This window comes from Quercus robur, chromosome 6 (assembly GCF_932294415.1).
Source record: "Quercus robur chromosome 6, dhQueRobu3.1, whole genome shotgun sequence".
NCBI lineage: Eukaryota > Viridiplantae > Streptophyta > Magnoliopsida > Fagales > Fagaceae > Quercus > Quercus robur.
Window position 1 is genome coordinate 32,410,920 of NC_065539.1, and position 14,687 is coordinate 32,425,606.

Below are 14,687 nucleotides of genomic sequence, written 5' to 3' on the forward strand. Positions count from 1 at the left end.
TATTTAAATATATGTTTGTTAAAGGAATCTCTTTCTTTTCTTCTCTTTTTTTTTTTTTCATTTTTAAGCAATGCTACAACCACATATTATTTTACATCATTTTTACAAACTATTAATGTGACAAATTTTTACTGATTACCATTTAGGCCCACTATTGATATTACTTTTTTTACTTACTAATAATCATTCAACACATCAGCACCTTATAAAAAAATGTTGTAAAATAGTTTATAGCTCTAGTATTTTCCTTTCTTCTTCTAGTTTTTTTTTTTTAATTTTTTTTTTATATAACACAAGAGACCTACAATAGATTCTAGTTCTACCTATGTTAGGAAGAGAAGTTTAGTGGAAGAGTAACAACGTTAGGGCACAAAAAAATAAAATAAAATAAAATCTATTTTCACAACTTGCTTAAAGTGGTAAGTTGCTATTTATGTAATACTTTCTTTGTCCCAAATTTTTGGTCACCTATTTCATTTTGGAATACCCAAAAATGTAGTTCTCTTTGAAAAGTTGATAAATAAAATTCTCATCCTACTCCTTAATTTAAAAGTCAATACCACCTTTTTTTAGAGTTTAATTTATCGAGCGCAATTTTAGATACTTGTACCTTTTAACTAAAAAACAATTCATGAAATGATCTTACGTTGAAAAGTTAGATATTCTAAATAGGACCAACAATTTAGAACATAGAGGATATCGTTTTCAAGTGACCCTACTAGTAACACCATTTTTGTTACACACCAATCAGAATATCTCATCAAAAGTTATGAAAATAATTATGAAATTATGTTAGGGAAAAGTGCCTCTTAGTGTAGCCTAAAAGTTCATTTGTAAGGACCCTCTTCAAGTTTTCATTCAAATATATTATTGACCGTATGGCCTTGGGAAAAAGTAGACTTGGCAAACATGTTTGGAATCCGGTTATTTTGCTAAAACTGACAACTTTTTGTTGAAAGTACTGTAGATAAAGGTAAAAGTTAGATGCAATAGTATAGTGGGACCCATGAATAGTATCAAAAAATGCAATGGAACTCATGAATCTTAACAAAAATAAGCTAAATAGTAAAATAAGTTAGCAAAACTAATCACGCCAAACGGACACTAAATGAGTTCAGATTCAAATTAAACCGTAAGAAATGGGTCAGACTTAAACAAGTTGAAAATCTTATGACCCTTACCTAGTCTTTGATGGGTCAAATCAATCTAGTATGACTTGGATTTTTATGTACAGAAAAATTAAATAAATAAACTTGAGTATATTATTTTTATCTTGGTTCTAATATAAATAAATAAATGGTAAATTACAAATTACACTTCTGAAGTTTGGGGTTGACAGGATTTTATATCCCAAAATTTCAAATTTTTTATTTTACACCCTAAAGTTTTGCTCCATTAGCAAGTCACCCCCCACAATTAGTTTCAGCTGTTAAGTGACACATCATCATGCTAATGTGTTTTATTTTTGCCAAATCAGTCCCAAAAAAGTCATAAAAAAATATACACTTATTTTCAAAGAAAATAAAGAATATTTTCAGTATTACAAATAAAAAGAACTTGGGTTATGGGATTTTTAAAATAAAAAAATAAAAATAAAAAAATCTTGATTAATCCATCCTAAAGATGACATTGATACAAACACACACCAATTCAAGAAAAAAGAAATATATATGATCTGTGTATACAAAAGAAACCAAAAAAAAAAAAAAATCACAAAAGCTGAAATAAGATAACAAAAATATGGCATTAATTGAGACAAAATTTACCTGCAATTGGAATTGCTAAGTGACTACAAAAAACAATGGGAGTGAAAACTGATAGAGCTTTGGTAGGTCTATTGGCCTATTTAAAGATGGGGGTTGAGGAAGTTCATGAATCCAGCCACAGAAATGGAAAAAGGGCAATGGGTACTGGGTAGTATTTTTTGTAAACACATATGACACTTTTGTAACATCAAATCTAAGTTTGTTGAGAGAGAGAGAGAGAGAGACAGAGAGCACCATTTTTTTCCTTGGGGGTTAGCATTGTGAAACAAAGGTGGGTGGCTAAAAGGGTTGAAACTAGTGGTGGGAGCAGTGCAGGGTGGAGTTTAAGAACTGTGACGGAATGAAATGAGATATTTTATGAAATTTGATTAGAGAGAGAGAAATTCTGAAATTTGATTTTGGAAAGAAGGGGAAGGCGGGCTGTTGAAATTTTCAAGGTTAAATGGTCTTTCGATATATTACATATGTCCCACTATTATTGGATAGTCTTACCAGATTTGGTGCTAAAGTGGGGAGAGTGTCACTAAAACTACATAGTTTTGGGGTTGATTTGGCAAAAATAAAACACATCAGCATGATAATGTGTTACTTAACAGCAAGGTTGTCAAACCCAGACCCAGACCTGACCATACAAGCCGGTTCGACCCAGATAACCTTGAACCAGATGAATATCTGGTTATTTAACAAATAGAACCGGTTCTACATTGTAGATACCGTATTTTGCCCGCCCTCAATTCTAAAAATATTAACTTTCTTCGGAGGGATAGCGAAAACATCTAGATTGAAGTGCAGCAACCCGTTTGGGCAGTGGAGCACTTGAAGTGTCATTTTAGGTCAAATTGACCAAAATCTAGTCAACCCTAAGTTGGCCAAAAGTCAAAGTTGGTCAAAATAATCACAAAACAATATTTTTCATGTTTCTACATCAAACTCAAGCTACTCGGTGATTTTCATCAAGTTTGACCCAAGTTGACTCTTAAGGACCTGAAAACCCTAATTTTAATCTGACCATTAGAACGGGTTGAGACTAGCGTCATCGCAAAGATTATTGAATTCCTTTTCCAATGACTATTCATGGGTTAAAATCGGAGTTAAAACGGTTGAGATGTCCGAAAAACCGTGCAAAGCACATTAGCTCGCTTCCCGAGGCCATAACTTTTGATCTGACCATCGAAATTTCATTTTCTTTAGTGTTATGGAAACTAGACATCCATATCTTTCCAGGGACATCAAGATCAGCTCAATCAAATTTCGGAAAGGACTCCAAATATTCATCTAAATCTGAACCAAGGAAGAAGTCGGGATTGCTGATGTCAGCATTAGGCCCAGTAGCCACTAAAGGGCCGCCAAACCCGACCATCGGAAGCCGAATAGTCACTTTTCAGCTATTTATACCCCCATACCCCTCTCAAATAAAATAAAATAAAATAACAGTTCTAGGATTTTCGGAGCACTCTTCTAGGTAGATTCTCTCTATTTTCCTCTCTAAATCCTCTCCTAAACACATCAAAAAACCTTTAATTTCTCTCTTTTCTCAACAATCAAGAGGTAGTGTTCTTGCACTCTTTTTTCCTCTCCTTGGTCTTAAGACCTTGGATTTGAGATTTTGAGGGTTATCTTGCTTTATAACATGTTTTATTGTTTTCCATAGTATATTTTTGCTTTATCTTGCTCCTTAGCATGTTTCATAGCTTTCCTAGTAAGTCTCTTTGCTTTCAAACATGTTTTATTGCTTCGATGATGTTGTCCTAGCCTTCTTGGGCTAGGATATGCCTAAATACTATGTATGTGCTTAGATCTATATGCCTAGGTGCTTTTTGCCATGTTTTTTTTTTTAGATCTACATGTTTATGTGCTCTTTACCATGTTTATACTTAGATCTATATCTTTGTGTGCTCAGTGCCATGTTTATGTGTCTAGATCTACATGTTGGACACTATGCCATGTGCTTCTATAGCCCTTTTTGTCTCTTGATGTTTCTCTTTCTTGTGTTTTGGCCCTTTAGGTAGGGTTTAGATCTAGGTCTTGTGGTTTAGGCCTACATCCATACACCTAGGCCTATATCAAAGGGTTTGGATCATTTCTTTTATACATGTGTATGCTTGCTTGCTTCTTTGCTTTATATCCATGTTTGCCTATTTAGATCTAGGCTTTGCCATGCCTTGTGCTCTCCGTGGGTTTGTGTTTATTGGTCTTTGATGCCACTTGCTTATGTGGTTGCATCCATCCTATTTTTGGCTTATTTGGGTGTAACCACTTGCGAAAACACATCCCCGTAATGTCAGTTTGCTTGATGCATACTCTTTCTCTGCTCCATGCGATGTTATGCTTGCCTTACTTGCTTTGTGCCACCCATTTAGCTCTCTTTGTTTCTTTGCATCTTTGCACGCTTATCTATATGTTCATGCATGAGTCCTTGCTTGCTTGTGTCATCAAGCCTAATTCCTACTATCTTGTACGAGTTCACTCCCGTCTTTGATACATGAGACCCCAAGTCCCTTTTAGGAATTTTTCTTGATGGCATGTATGTTACCCATACTCCAATCCAATGGAACTATGGACACCTAATCCAAACTTACATTTGTCCTCCTAGGACACCCCCTTTTGTTTGGTAAGATGTTTGTTTGCCCCCTTTTGGCTTTCTTTGCTAGTGTGTCTTTTTGCATGCTTTCTCTACCTCTTGGTTATCCCCTTTACTTGTCTGTTGCCTAGTTTTTTTGTTTGTTGCATGTACATGCTTGGAGTGAGGGCACTTAGAGCAAGGGCACGACTTCCTAGGTGCGAGCAATGAGGGCAAGGATGCAAACAAGATGATGCAAGCCCAAAAAGGGCGACGTTCAGTAGATTAGGAGGCCTAGCCTCCCCGAGTGATTACATCTTTCTCTTTCTCTCTTAGCCTCTTCTCTAGAGCATTTTATTGGGTTTATCATCCTTGTACCCAGTTTTAGGCATCATCCCTAGGGTATAGCAATGTCTGTTTTATATTTCCTGCACCTTACTGGGCCATACCCTATGGATGTAAGCATGTGTCCTTTATCTTTCCTGCTCTTTGCTTGGGCCGCGTTCCCTAGGCAAGGCAATGTCTGATTTACATTTCCTGTACCTTGCTAGGCCATACCCTTGAAATATTAGCGATGTCTGCTTTACTTTCCCGCTCTATGTGATAGCATTATGCATGATGTGTATATATATATGCTTGTATGTGGGTGATCGTGCATTTTGTATGATGGACTCTCGTGGCTACGTGAGCGACCCGAACTAGGCATGAGTGTTCTTAACCTTGTAGTGTGGGTATGTGCCCAAGTTAATTGTTGTAGGTGCATATTCACGCTATATTGTGTGCATAATCATCACGGTGTGATCGTCCTGATCCATGTCATCAAGTGAAATCGGTTTCCCTGTGTATGCAGCACGCATCAAACATTTTGATGCTTTAAGGGGCTATGGCTCGTCCTAGCATGAGCATGTTGACACACACCGTATACACAGGCATGAAACTCTGCCGGTGCACCTTAGCTCACAAAACACGAAACTCTGCCGAATTTACAAAATGTTACTGCTCTCTTTTATTTTATGCTTGCTTATGTTACTGCTCTCTTTTGATTCTTGCAAAATATAAGTTATTATGTATTTGTTGTTATATTTGCCTTGTATTCACTTTTTTGGAGCTTTGATTTGTGAATAGACCAGTTCGGCATAATGGCCCAAATGGGTTGCAGTGAATCAAACCCAGTTCGCCCATTCAGCACTCTTATTCCACTTCTGGCCCCTTTCAACAACCCATGATATCATATTGGGTTTGGGCTTGGGGAACTGTCCTAAAAAAGGGCCCCACAGAGTGAAGAGAGCATTTTGCATTCAATTAAATGGGAAGTGAAAAACAGAGTAAGAGACAAATGTAGCTTTAAGAGATCAAATGAAAGTGTAGAATTAGGCAGGGAGTGGGGACTTCCAGAAAGCATGCTTAGTAGGATAGGCTCAAAGAGTAAATATTGGTGAGACTTTTTGCTTTGTAATTGCGATTTTTTTCGAATTTAAACAGTAGAGTCAATCTGGTTTTGCTTTGTAAATAACTTCTAGGATTTCTACTTTTTAAGTCCGTTTGAGTGATTTATGTTTTTTCATATTTAGTATTTTGTTTATTTTTATTTCTATACCGTAAGTGACACACCTAATTTTATAACATGCTAAGGTTTTAAGTTGTAATTAGTACATAATAAAAGTAGTGGATTCATGTGAATGTGATGTTGGTCCTATCACAACTTAACTTCTTAGCATGTAGTAAAATTAGATGTTTCCATAGAGTTACTAATTTATAATTGTTCTCTAACCGGTTCCCTTCTTTCTCATCCCATTGTTGGGAATTGCTTTGAATTTTTATTATGACTTGGAAAGTTAATTGAGTTTTCTTGATAAAGAAAGAAAATTAACTTGGTTACTTTTGGATTTCCTTCATGTGGAAAAAGAATCAATTCCCGCAAGGAAATTCTTTTGGATTCAAACTCAAATTGCATTCCATCCATCTCAGATTCAGACAATATAATTTTTTTAAGCTTGGATCCTACCAGATCCCACCAAATCTAACTCATTGAAAGCCCGAGTCAGCAGAAAGGGTGAAAATGTTGCTGGATATTGAGTCTTGCACGAAAAGAATTGGCAGCAGGCGAGAATGATGACAAGGGAAGAATTGGCAGTAGGTGAGAATGATAATAAGGCAATCACGTAAGAGCATTTCTATGTATTTAATCAGATTCAATCATTTTTGTTCTAAAAAAAATACTAACTTCCAGATGATCATACATGAACATGTACGAAATATGCATACAGGCGATGAGGGTATGGGCATAGACACCAAAAGCCAAATGGGTGTCAACCTCCAACATCCAGACCTAACAATAGGCATAGAAGTCCAGAAGAAAAAACACAAGCTAATTTAACAGGAAAATAATAGATGTCAACGCTGTAATTTGTCCAATAGAAATCCATAGCCACTAACAATCATGTAGGTACTTCAAACAAGAACTCACTATCTCCCCACACCCCAAATCAAGAAAACCAAAGAGAGGAAAAGAAAAAGAGAAGACCAGGTACACAGTGAAATCACAAGAATAGTTCCGAGAAAAGAAATAAGAAACTAACTAAGCATCAGGCCTAACAGTTGAGGTATAGAATTGCATTCCAGTATATTGGAACAATGGAGTCTGCTGCAGAATGTGCAGAACACAGAGGAGCTCGTGAATTATCGCTTTACCTATATGAATCTGGACGCTTTGGCTTGCTTTGAACTACAGCCTCAATCTTCTCCATCACAGCAGGAGTCAGTAGCGGGATGACATCAATAGCTTTCATATTCTCTTGAATCTACATAGAAGAAAAAAGCTCTTTAATGGCATGCTTTATGGATTATATCATTTTCAGATTTTAGATGCTTACTAGCTTCATGTTCTAGCACCTTTGAGAGAAAAATAGGATTATATATAAGCATTTTCAATCAGGCAGAATAAAGAAATAAACTTTTTGGGGGAAACCTCAAAGAATGACCTTTAACATCACAAACCCATTTTTAAAATACATTCACAGATTAGGTGGGTTCAGAGGGGAAATATGAAGCAAAGATATGCCCCAAGTGTGGCAACATGAATACAGCTCAGACACTCCATGAAGCTCCACATTAGACACATACAGTGTTTTTAAAGCACTGAAGCAAAGCTCATTTCAAAAAGCACGCCTTAGGCACTTTTTTTGGTGTTTTTTTGAAGAAGCATAAAGCATCCATAGGCGAGCTTTTTTATTTTATTGCTAAAAAAGATGAGAATTAATAAAATTAATTGCTTGATCTTGAAGGAAATGACATGGACCATTGATTTATTATACAAATTATTCTTAAGGTGTCGTGTTGTATTTCAAAAGCAGTTTTTTTTATTTACATGTCAAAAGATACAAACAATTAAATCTGGGTTTAAGGAAGTGGTACGGATTCAGATTATACATCAATTAAAAGCGATAGGGAGTGGGATCGAGTCCAAGAATCAGCCTCTCCAAAATGTTGGGGACAAAGCTGCCTAACATGACCTCTCTAGACTCCGCAAAAGTGGGAGCCTTCTCAATCAAATCAGGTAATTCACAGCAAACTACAGCTGCATCTAAGTCAGAATTTTTCTTTCCTTTCCTGTATCTAAGCTTCATTAAAAGGGATTAACAAAAGGGAGCTATGGAACAGTTTGGGGTTGTTTAAAGGGTAAGTAGGTCAGAACACCTGGCTGCTAATGGAGGATTTAAATGTGGTTAGAAACTCTTATGAAAAGTGGGGTTCTGGAAGTGTTTCAACATTTGTGATGGATTTTGGTTAGTGTTTATACAACACTGAAGTGATGGACTAGGCTTAAACAAGATGCTTTTATACATAGAGTAATAAAAGAAAAGGTATTGAGTTTGTGGCAGGGGAATGAGAGATGGATGAAGAAATACGGCCAGGCCACTAAAATTTTTAAGTCTATATCAGATCATTTATCTGCAGTGACGTCATTTGGTGAAGAAATGAATTTTGGGCACCAACCTTTCAATTTATTCAATTTCTGTGCAGATAATGATGAAATCCTATTTGTTTAAGAAAGGTTGAGAAACACACGTTGAAGGAGTTCCAATGTTTAAGCTATTCTCTAATTCTTTGATAAGGGTCGTACACATCTAGTTATGTGACATTCTCTTTTCCTTTTCTAATAAAACTTTTACTTTTCAAAACCAAAAAAAAAGGGTTTAAGCTATACTTTAAACTGAGGGCGGTGAAGAGAATCTTGAGGCAGATTAATCTGCACAATCTGGCAGTATTTCTCAAAGGGTAATTCAAGTTAGATCCAAACTGGAACAAACCCAAAATTTCTTGATGAGGAATCCTAGAAATGAGTATTTGTGAATAAGAAAAGGAGTGCATGCATGAGATGCTTTCAGTAAGTAAGGCTGAGGAAGCTTTTTTCAAACAAAAATCTAGGAATAAGTGGTTGAACTTGGGGAACCACAACACCTCTGACTTTTATAGATTTGTTAAAGGAATATAACAAATTCACTCAAATGCTTATGAGATGATCAAGGAAACATGATGGAGAATCCGACCAGATGATACACAATTGGCATTTGAGTTCTATAAAAGCCAGCTTGGAAAATCCAACTTACAATTTGGGGTTAATGAAGCCAGAAGAGAAAACACTGCTGAGGAAATACAAAGAACTATTTTTTTTCTCTTAATGGTAATAAGGCCCTAGCCCATATGGGTTCTTGGCTTGTTTCTTCCATAAATCTTGGGCTATACAGTGTGAAATGGAGGATGCAATCGAATCTTTCTTAAGGGAAGCTGTTAGGGAAAGTCAATGCAACAATTATAATCCTAGTCCCTAAGGTTCAGAATCCTTCCTACCTGGGTGATTTTAGGCCCATTTCATTCTGTAATGTCAAATGTGATATACAAGTGCATAACCTTCTGAAAAATCTGTTATACCATAATCAAACAACAGCATTTATTACTAATAGAAGCATTATAGAACATGTGGTGATTGGCTGATTGCTCATGGGTGTATGCTTCAGTTAGCTGGGAATTTATCCTCCAATGTTTTGCTGCTGTTAGTGCAATGGGTCAGAACGTGCCTTATTACCCCTAAATTTTCAGTGGCTATTAATGGCAGCCTAGCTAGCTATTTTGAGAGAAATAAGGGATTAAGACAGGAGGATCTTTTGCCTCTCTATCTATTTGTGTTGGCAATGTAAGTATTTTCTAGACTGATTCTTGGGCTCCTCCAGTTTAGAGAAGGTCATTTTCCAATGAGATACATGGGTATTCCCTTAATCCCAGGTAAGTTATCTGCTCAAGATGAAAAAACATTTCAGGATAAAATCACTTCCGGAATTAACTCTTGGAATTCAAGGAACCTGTCCTTTGCAGGAAGACTACAGTTGCTGCCCTCAGTTTTATACACCATTGAAGTCTACTGAGAAAGCAGTTTTGTCCTCCCCAAGAAGGTAATCACTATGATAGAGCAGGATTTTAATTCTTTCTTGAAAGATAAAAATTGGGCATGTAGGCCAGGAATCTCTAAGGATCTAGTAACCATAAAAGGCAAGCTATCTTTGGTACCTATTAGGGATTGTGATAGACCCATTTGGACTCCTGCAAAGACAGGTTGCTTTTCTAGTGCAGAGACATGGAATGACTAAGATTTAGGCTACATGAGGTAAAACTGTTGGAGATTGGTATGGTACTCTCTTGCAATTCCAATGCATGATTTTCTATGTGGTTTGGTACGAAGAATAGGTTCACTACAATAGATAGGTTAGCCAATGGGGGTAACAAGGTGAGATGAATTGTGTTTATTGCAGAAGAAACACTGAGACCAGGGAACATATGCTTTTCCAATGCACCTTCACTGGCAGAATCTGGGAAGGAATCATGAAATGCTTCTTAATAGAGAACCCAGAATTTGGGTATTGTAGACTGGTGGATTGGGGTGTGGAAAGCCTTAAGGGAAAAATTTTAAAGTCTATTGTGGTCAAAACAGCTTGAGGAGCAGTGGTTCACCATATCTGGTGCCAAAGGAATTTCATAATTCATGGGGGACAGCTCAGGAGCGAAGAGAGCATTTTGCATTCATTAAACAGGAAGTGAAAAACAGAGTAAGAGACAAAGGTGGTTTTAAGAAATCAGATGAAATTGTAGAATTATGCAGGGAGCACGGACATTCAGAAAGCATGATTAGTAGGAAAATCTCAAAGAGTAAATAGTGCTGAGATTCTTTTCTTTGTAATTGTAGTGTTTTCTACTTTTAAACAGTAGTCTTTTTCATAAGGGGAAAACAGAAGTTGATCTGGTTTTTCTTTCTGTTTTTTCATAAACACTAGTGCTGATCTGTGGGAACTTTAAGCTCTGTATAGTGTACATTGTGTGTTTGATTGGTTTTAATCAATAAAAGTCATCTCATTCATCCAAAAAATAAATCCAACATTCAGTGTTTGTTTGGATTTGGCGTCTGCATTTTCCAAGTCTGCATTTTTGGCCTTTTTTTTTTTTTAAGTCCAGCGCCTGTTGCACTGTTCATGGGACATGAACAGTGCAATCAGGTATATGAACAGTAACCAAAGCTCAAACAGTATTTTTTTTTTTTTTTTTTCCAGTTTTCAACAAAATAAACGGTATCCAAACGCCCACTCAGTCTCCTTTTTTTTTTTTTTTTTTTAAACGAACGCCAGATCAAAAAATGCAGTATATCATGTCACTACAATATGTTTTGAAGATATGATATTTTTACTTCTCAAAAAATAAAAATAAAAGGATATGATATTTTTAAAACTAACCTGAGACTCCTTTGTTGCTCCAGTAATAACAGAAGAGACATTAGGATTTGTTGCACACCATGCAATCGCAAGTTGAGCTAATGGCACACCGAGCTCATCTGCAATTGGCTTTAGTCCTTCTACTTTTTTCAGCACGTCATCAACCAATGACCGATTAGCAAGATTCTACAAGTCAAAATAAGAGTTTGACATGATAAATCAAGTTTTGCTATCAGTCACCAGACAGATTATAACATTTAAATTTAAATAAGAAAGAACAACATTGCTCTGTGTGTGTGTGTGCCGGTCCTTAAACCATGGACCCTTTGGTTTGCATTCATCACAAAAAGCCAACAGAACACCAAATAAAAGAAATGGAATCATCAATTGAAAAAGAGCTCTCGCATTAGAAATGTATTGTACAGGGATCTGCATCCAAACTGAACTACATGTGAGACAACACAGTATAGAACTAAAACGGTGCTACTTCACAAGGATAATCACCCTGTGGCTAAAACAAATTTAAAAAAAAAAAAAAAGGGTCCCTGAGTCTTGTATAATCCACATATTTCACATTACGGAACATGTCATAAGCTGTGACATTCTTATACCCGAGTATAATGCATGCTGATGGTGGAAACCATCATTCTCTTGGATACACATGGATATCATAGAAGCAGTAATCACAGAAGCATTCAATATCACACAAACTACATAGGCACAAAGTCTATGAAGGGAGAGAACCAAAGATGATGGAACACTATCCCAATATAATGCACTTTGTTTCAGCCACCAAGAAACAGCCAAAGGTGAAATTAACATTCAATAATGAGACTTAAAAGGTAACATAAAGATATAGCAGAAAAAATAGTTGAAGTCAACAACAAATGTTGATGAGAACACAGAATAGCAAGTCACTTTAAAGAGCAAAATGTTCAACCTAGTAAAGACATACTTTGTAATTTTCCAATGCAAAGCGGCTATCAGATGGTATAACTTTCTTGTTGTATTTTCCGGTGAGCACTCCAGACGCAAGTGGGCTCCATGTGGTAAGACCCAAGCCATAGTTGGTGTAGAGAGGAAGAAACTCAGACTCAACCTGCATCCATTAAGATTAAAATAATACACAAGTTTATACATGTACAAGTGTTCCATCACTCATACGAAATTGAAGATTGAAATATATGGTGTCCACTACATAATGATTATGCTAAAATAGATTTGGGTTTCCTAAAATTATGAAAATACCGAAGTAGTACACACACACACACACACTCATCAGAAGGCTAATTGAAATTAAAAACAAAAAAACAAAAACCCATTTCCACAATGGAGAGAAAGAGAGAGAGAGAGACCTTGTGGCGAGAAAGCAAGTTATACTCAGGTTGTTCAACAATGGGACCCACAAGATCCAACCTCTGAGCAACAGCCCAAGCTTCAGTGATCTGCTGAGCGGACCACTCACTAGTCCCCCAATAAAAAGCCCATCCCTTATCGATAACATAATTCATAGCCCTAACAGTCTCCTCAATGGGAGTGGAAGTATCGGGACGATGACAATAGATAAGATCAACATACTCCGTATCAAGCCTTTTAAGCGAAGCCTTGGTCCCTTCCACAATATGCTTCCGAGACAAACCCTTGTCGTTGGGACCAGGACCACCCCAGAAGATCTTCGTCGACAACACCAAATCGGACCGCTTCCAACCCAACTCTCGTATGGCCTGACCCATGATCTCCTCCGCACGACCATTGGCGTACACCTCCGCGTTGTCGAAGAAGTTCACTCCGTGGTCTTTGCAACATTGGAGGAGAGATTTAGCTTCCTTTACATCCAGTTGGTTTCCGAAGCTCACCCATGCTCCGTACGAGAGTTGGCTCACTTTCAGCCCTGACCGACCCACATTCTTGTACTGCATTTTTTTCTTTTGTTTTGTTTTTCTCACTTACACAGACACAAACACAAACACAAAGAGTGAGTGAATGAAGAAGAATGAAAATGATTTGTTTATGTAGTACCAGTACTTTGTTTGTGGGACTGTGTGGGAACGGTGACAACTGGAATGGAGTGAGTGACTATAGTTGGCCACGTGAGGTTTTTGAGATTTTGACACGTGTCGAATATGTTTCAGTATATTGACTGTTTTGTCCTTTGGGATGTGTGGCAAGCAAGTGATGACAGAAAAAGTAATAGCCTTTTTCTCTCTCTCTCTCAACAAAAGTGTGTTTGGGTTGCGTGAAGATCTAGGCATCCCAGAGAAAATCATCGACGGCCAGGGGCGTCAGTGCTGGTGTCACCCTGAATGTGTGGAGAAGTTATAGAAACTTATAGTGGATCCTTATTTATTCACTATTCTACTAAAAAATTTTCATTTGTTTAAAATGGTTGAGTTAGTAATTAATTTTTGTTTAAAAAAATTTTCTAACTAAGAATTTTTAACATGTGAAAGTTTGTTATTTATTCACCATTCCACTAAAAAATTTTCATTTGTTTAAAATGGTTGAGTTAGTAATTAATTTCTGTTTAAAAAAATTTTCTAACTAAGAATTTTTAACATGTGAAAGTTTTTTAGTGGAATGATGGACTACATCACTTATCCACCATATAAATTTTATAATTTCTCCCGAATTTGTCAATTAATAAGCTCATTTTTAGCTCTTTTTACGGTTACATTTTACTTTTTCTAAATTTTTAAAAATTTTGAAGATACAAATACAAGTATACTTTGGGCAAAAGAAAACCAGGTAAATCATTCTCAAACAAACACTTTAATTACTAATTGTTTGAAATATACCGTAATATTGTTCTAGTAATATTATTTGTATTTTTAAAAAAAATATATGTGAATAAAAAAGTGTGTAGAAATGCGTATAATATTATTTAAAAACTAAAAAAATATGTTTAAACTCTGTGGGGCCGGGGAACTTATGATCCGGCCCACGTTCTATTAGGGCTCAGGGCCCATGCCGAGGAGGGTGTGTGTCGAGGACGAATGATGAAAGGCCGAGGTGTCAAGGGGAACAGCGGAGGACGACCCTATCCTCGGCACTCCAGGACTTCAAGAAGAAAAGCAACGTCTCGATGAAGGCTATCCCCAAACAGCCCCTTGAAGGGGATGCGAGTAGAATGGGGCCTACGTGGAGGTACGGTGCAAAATTGGTTCAAAGTAAACATGTCCCCTCCGCATTAAATGCACCAGCCTGCGTCCTGACCATGTTAATGAGAAAAGATGCCTGGGCAGGGCGACTTCGATCACCACAACTAACAGAAAGTAAGGAGGGACAGCTGATGGGACGGGTATAGAAATAGGCACCTGCCTGACCAACAAGTGGAGGGCTAAGATCAACCCAGAAGGGCTATATAATGTAAAGGTTAATGCACCAAGGAGGTGGCTGGGAAAAATGGCCAAAAACCAGAGCCTCCCAGCCCGCCTCCAGGAGAAAGGCTCCTAGGGCGAACACGATTTTTGTTACGTATGCCCACCACGAAAAACCCACTGTCTTGTGACCAAGGCCTAACCTTTCAAACCCACGCTCTATAAATGATATTGTTTGGGCCTTTTTACGTGCGAACCCAACACTGTTACGGGTCGTTACGAATCG

At 37.1% G+C, this 14,687-nt stretch overlaps 1 protein-coding gene across 1 annotated transcript; it reads right to left on the reverse strand.

The window, feature by feature from the left end:
- Positions 1-6,695: 6,695 nt before the first annotated feature.
- Positions 6,696-13,080, reverse strand: LOC126688463 (probable voltage-gated potassium channel subunit beta). Its single transcript, XM_050383161.1, has 4 exons — positions 12,440-13,080; positions 12,040-12,183; positions 11,106-11,270; positions 6,696-7,127 (listed from the first exon to the last, which is right to left on the reverse strand). The coding sequence occupies exons 1-4, from the start codon at positions 13,001-13,003 to the stop codon at positions 7,014-7,016; spliced, it is 987 nt and encodes a 328-aa protein (XP_050239118.1). The 5' UTR covers positions 13,004-13,080; the 3' UTR covers positions 6,696-7,013.
- Positions 13,081-14,687: the final 1,607 nt, after the last annotated feature.

Excerpts from the sequence above, each read along its gene's own strand:
- LOC126688463 (XM_050383161.1), bottom strand. The coding sequence starts at position 13,003 with ATGCAGTACAAGAATGTGGGTCGGTCAGGGCTGAAAGTGAGCCAACTC. Across the intron at positions 11,271-12,039 it reads TTGCATTGGAAAATTACAAA|AATCTTGCTAATCGGTCATT; the intron begins GTATGTCTTTAC and ends TTTGACTTGTAG. Across the intron at positions 7,128-11,105 it reads GAGCAACAAAGGAGTCTCAG|ATTCAAGAGAATATGAAAGC; the intron begins GTTAGTTTTAAA and ends TCTTCTATGTAG.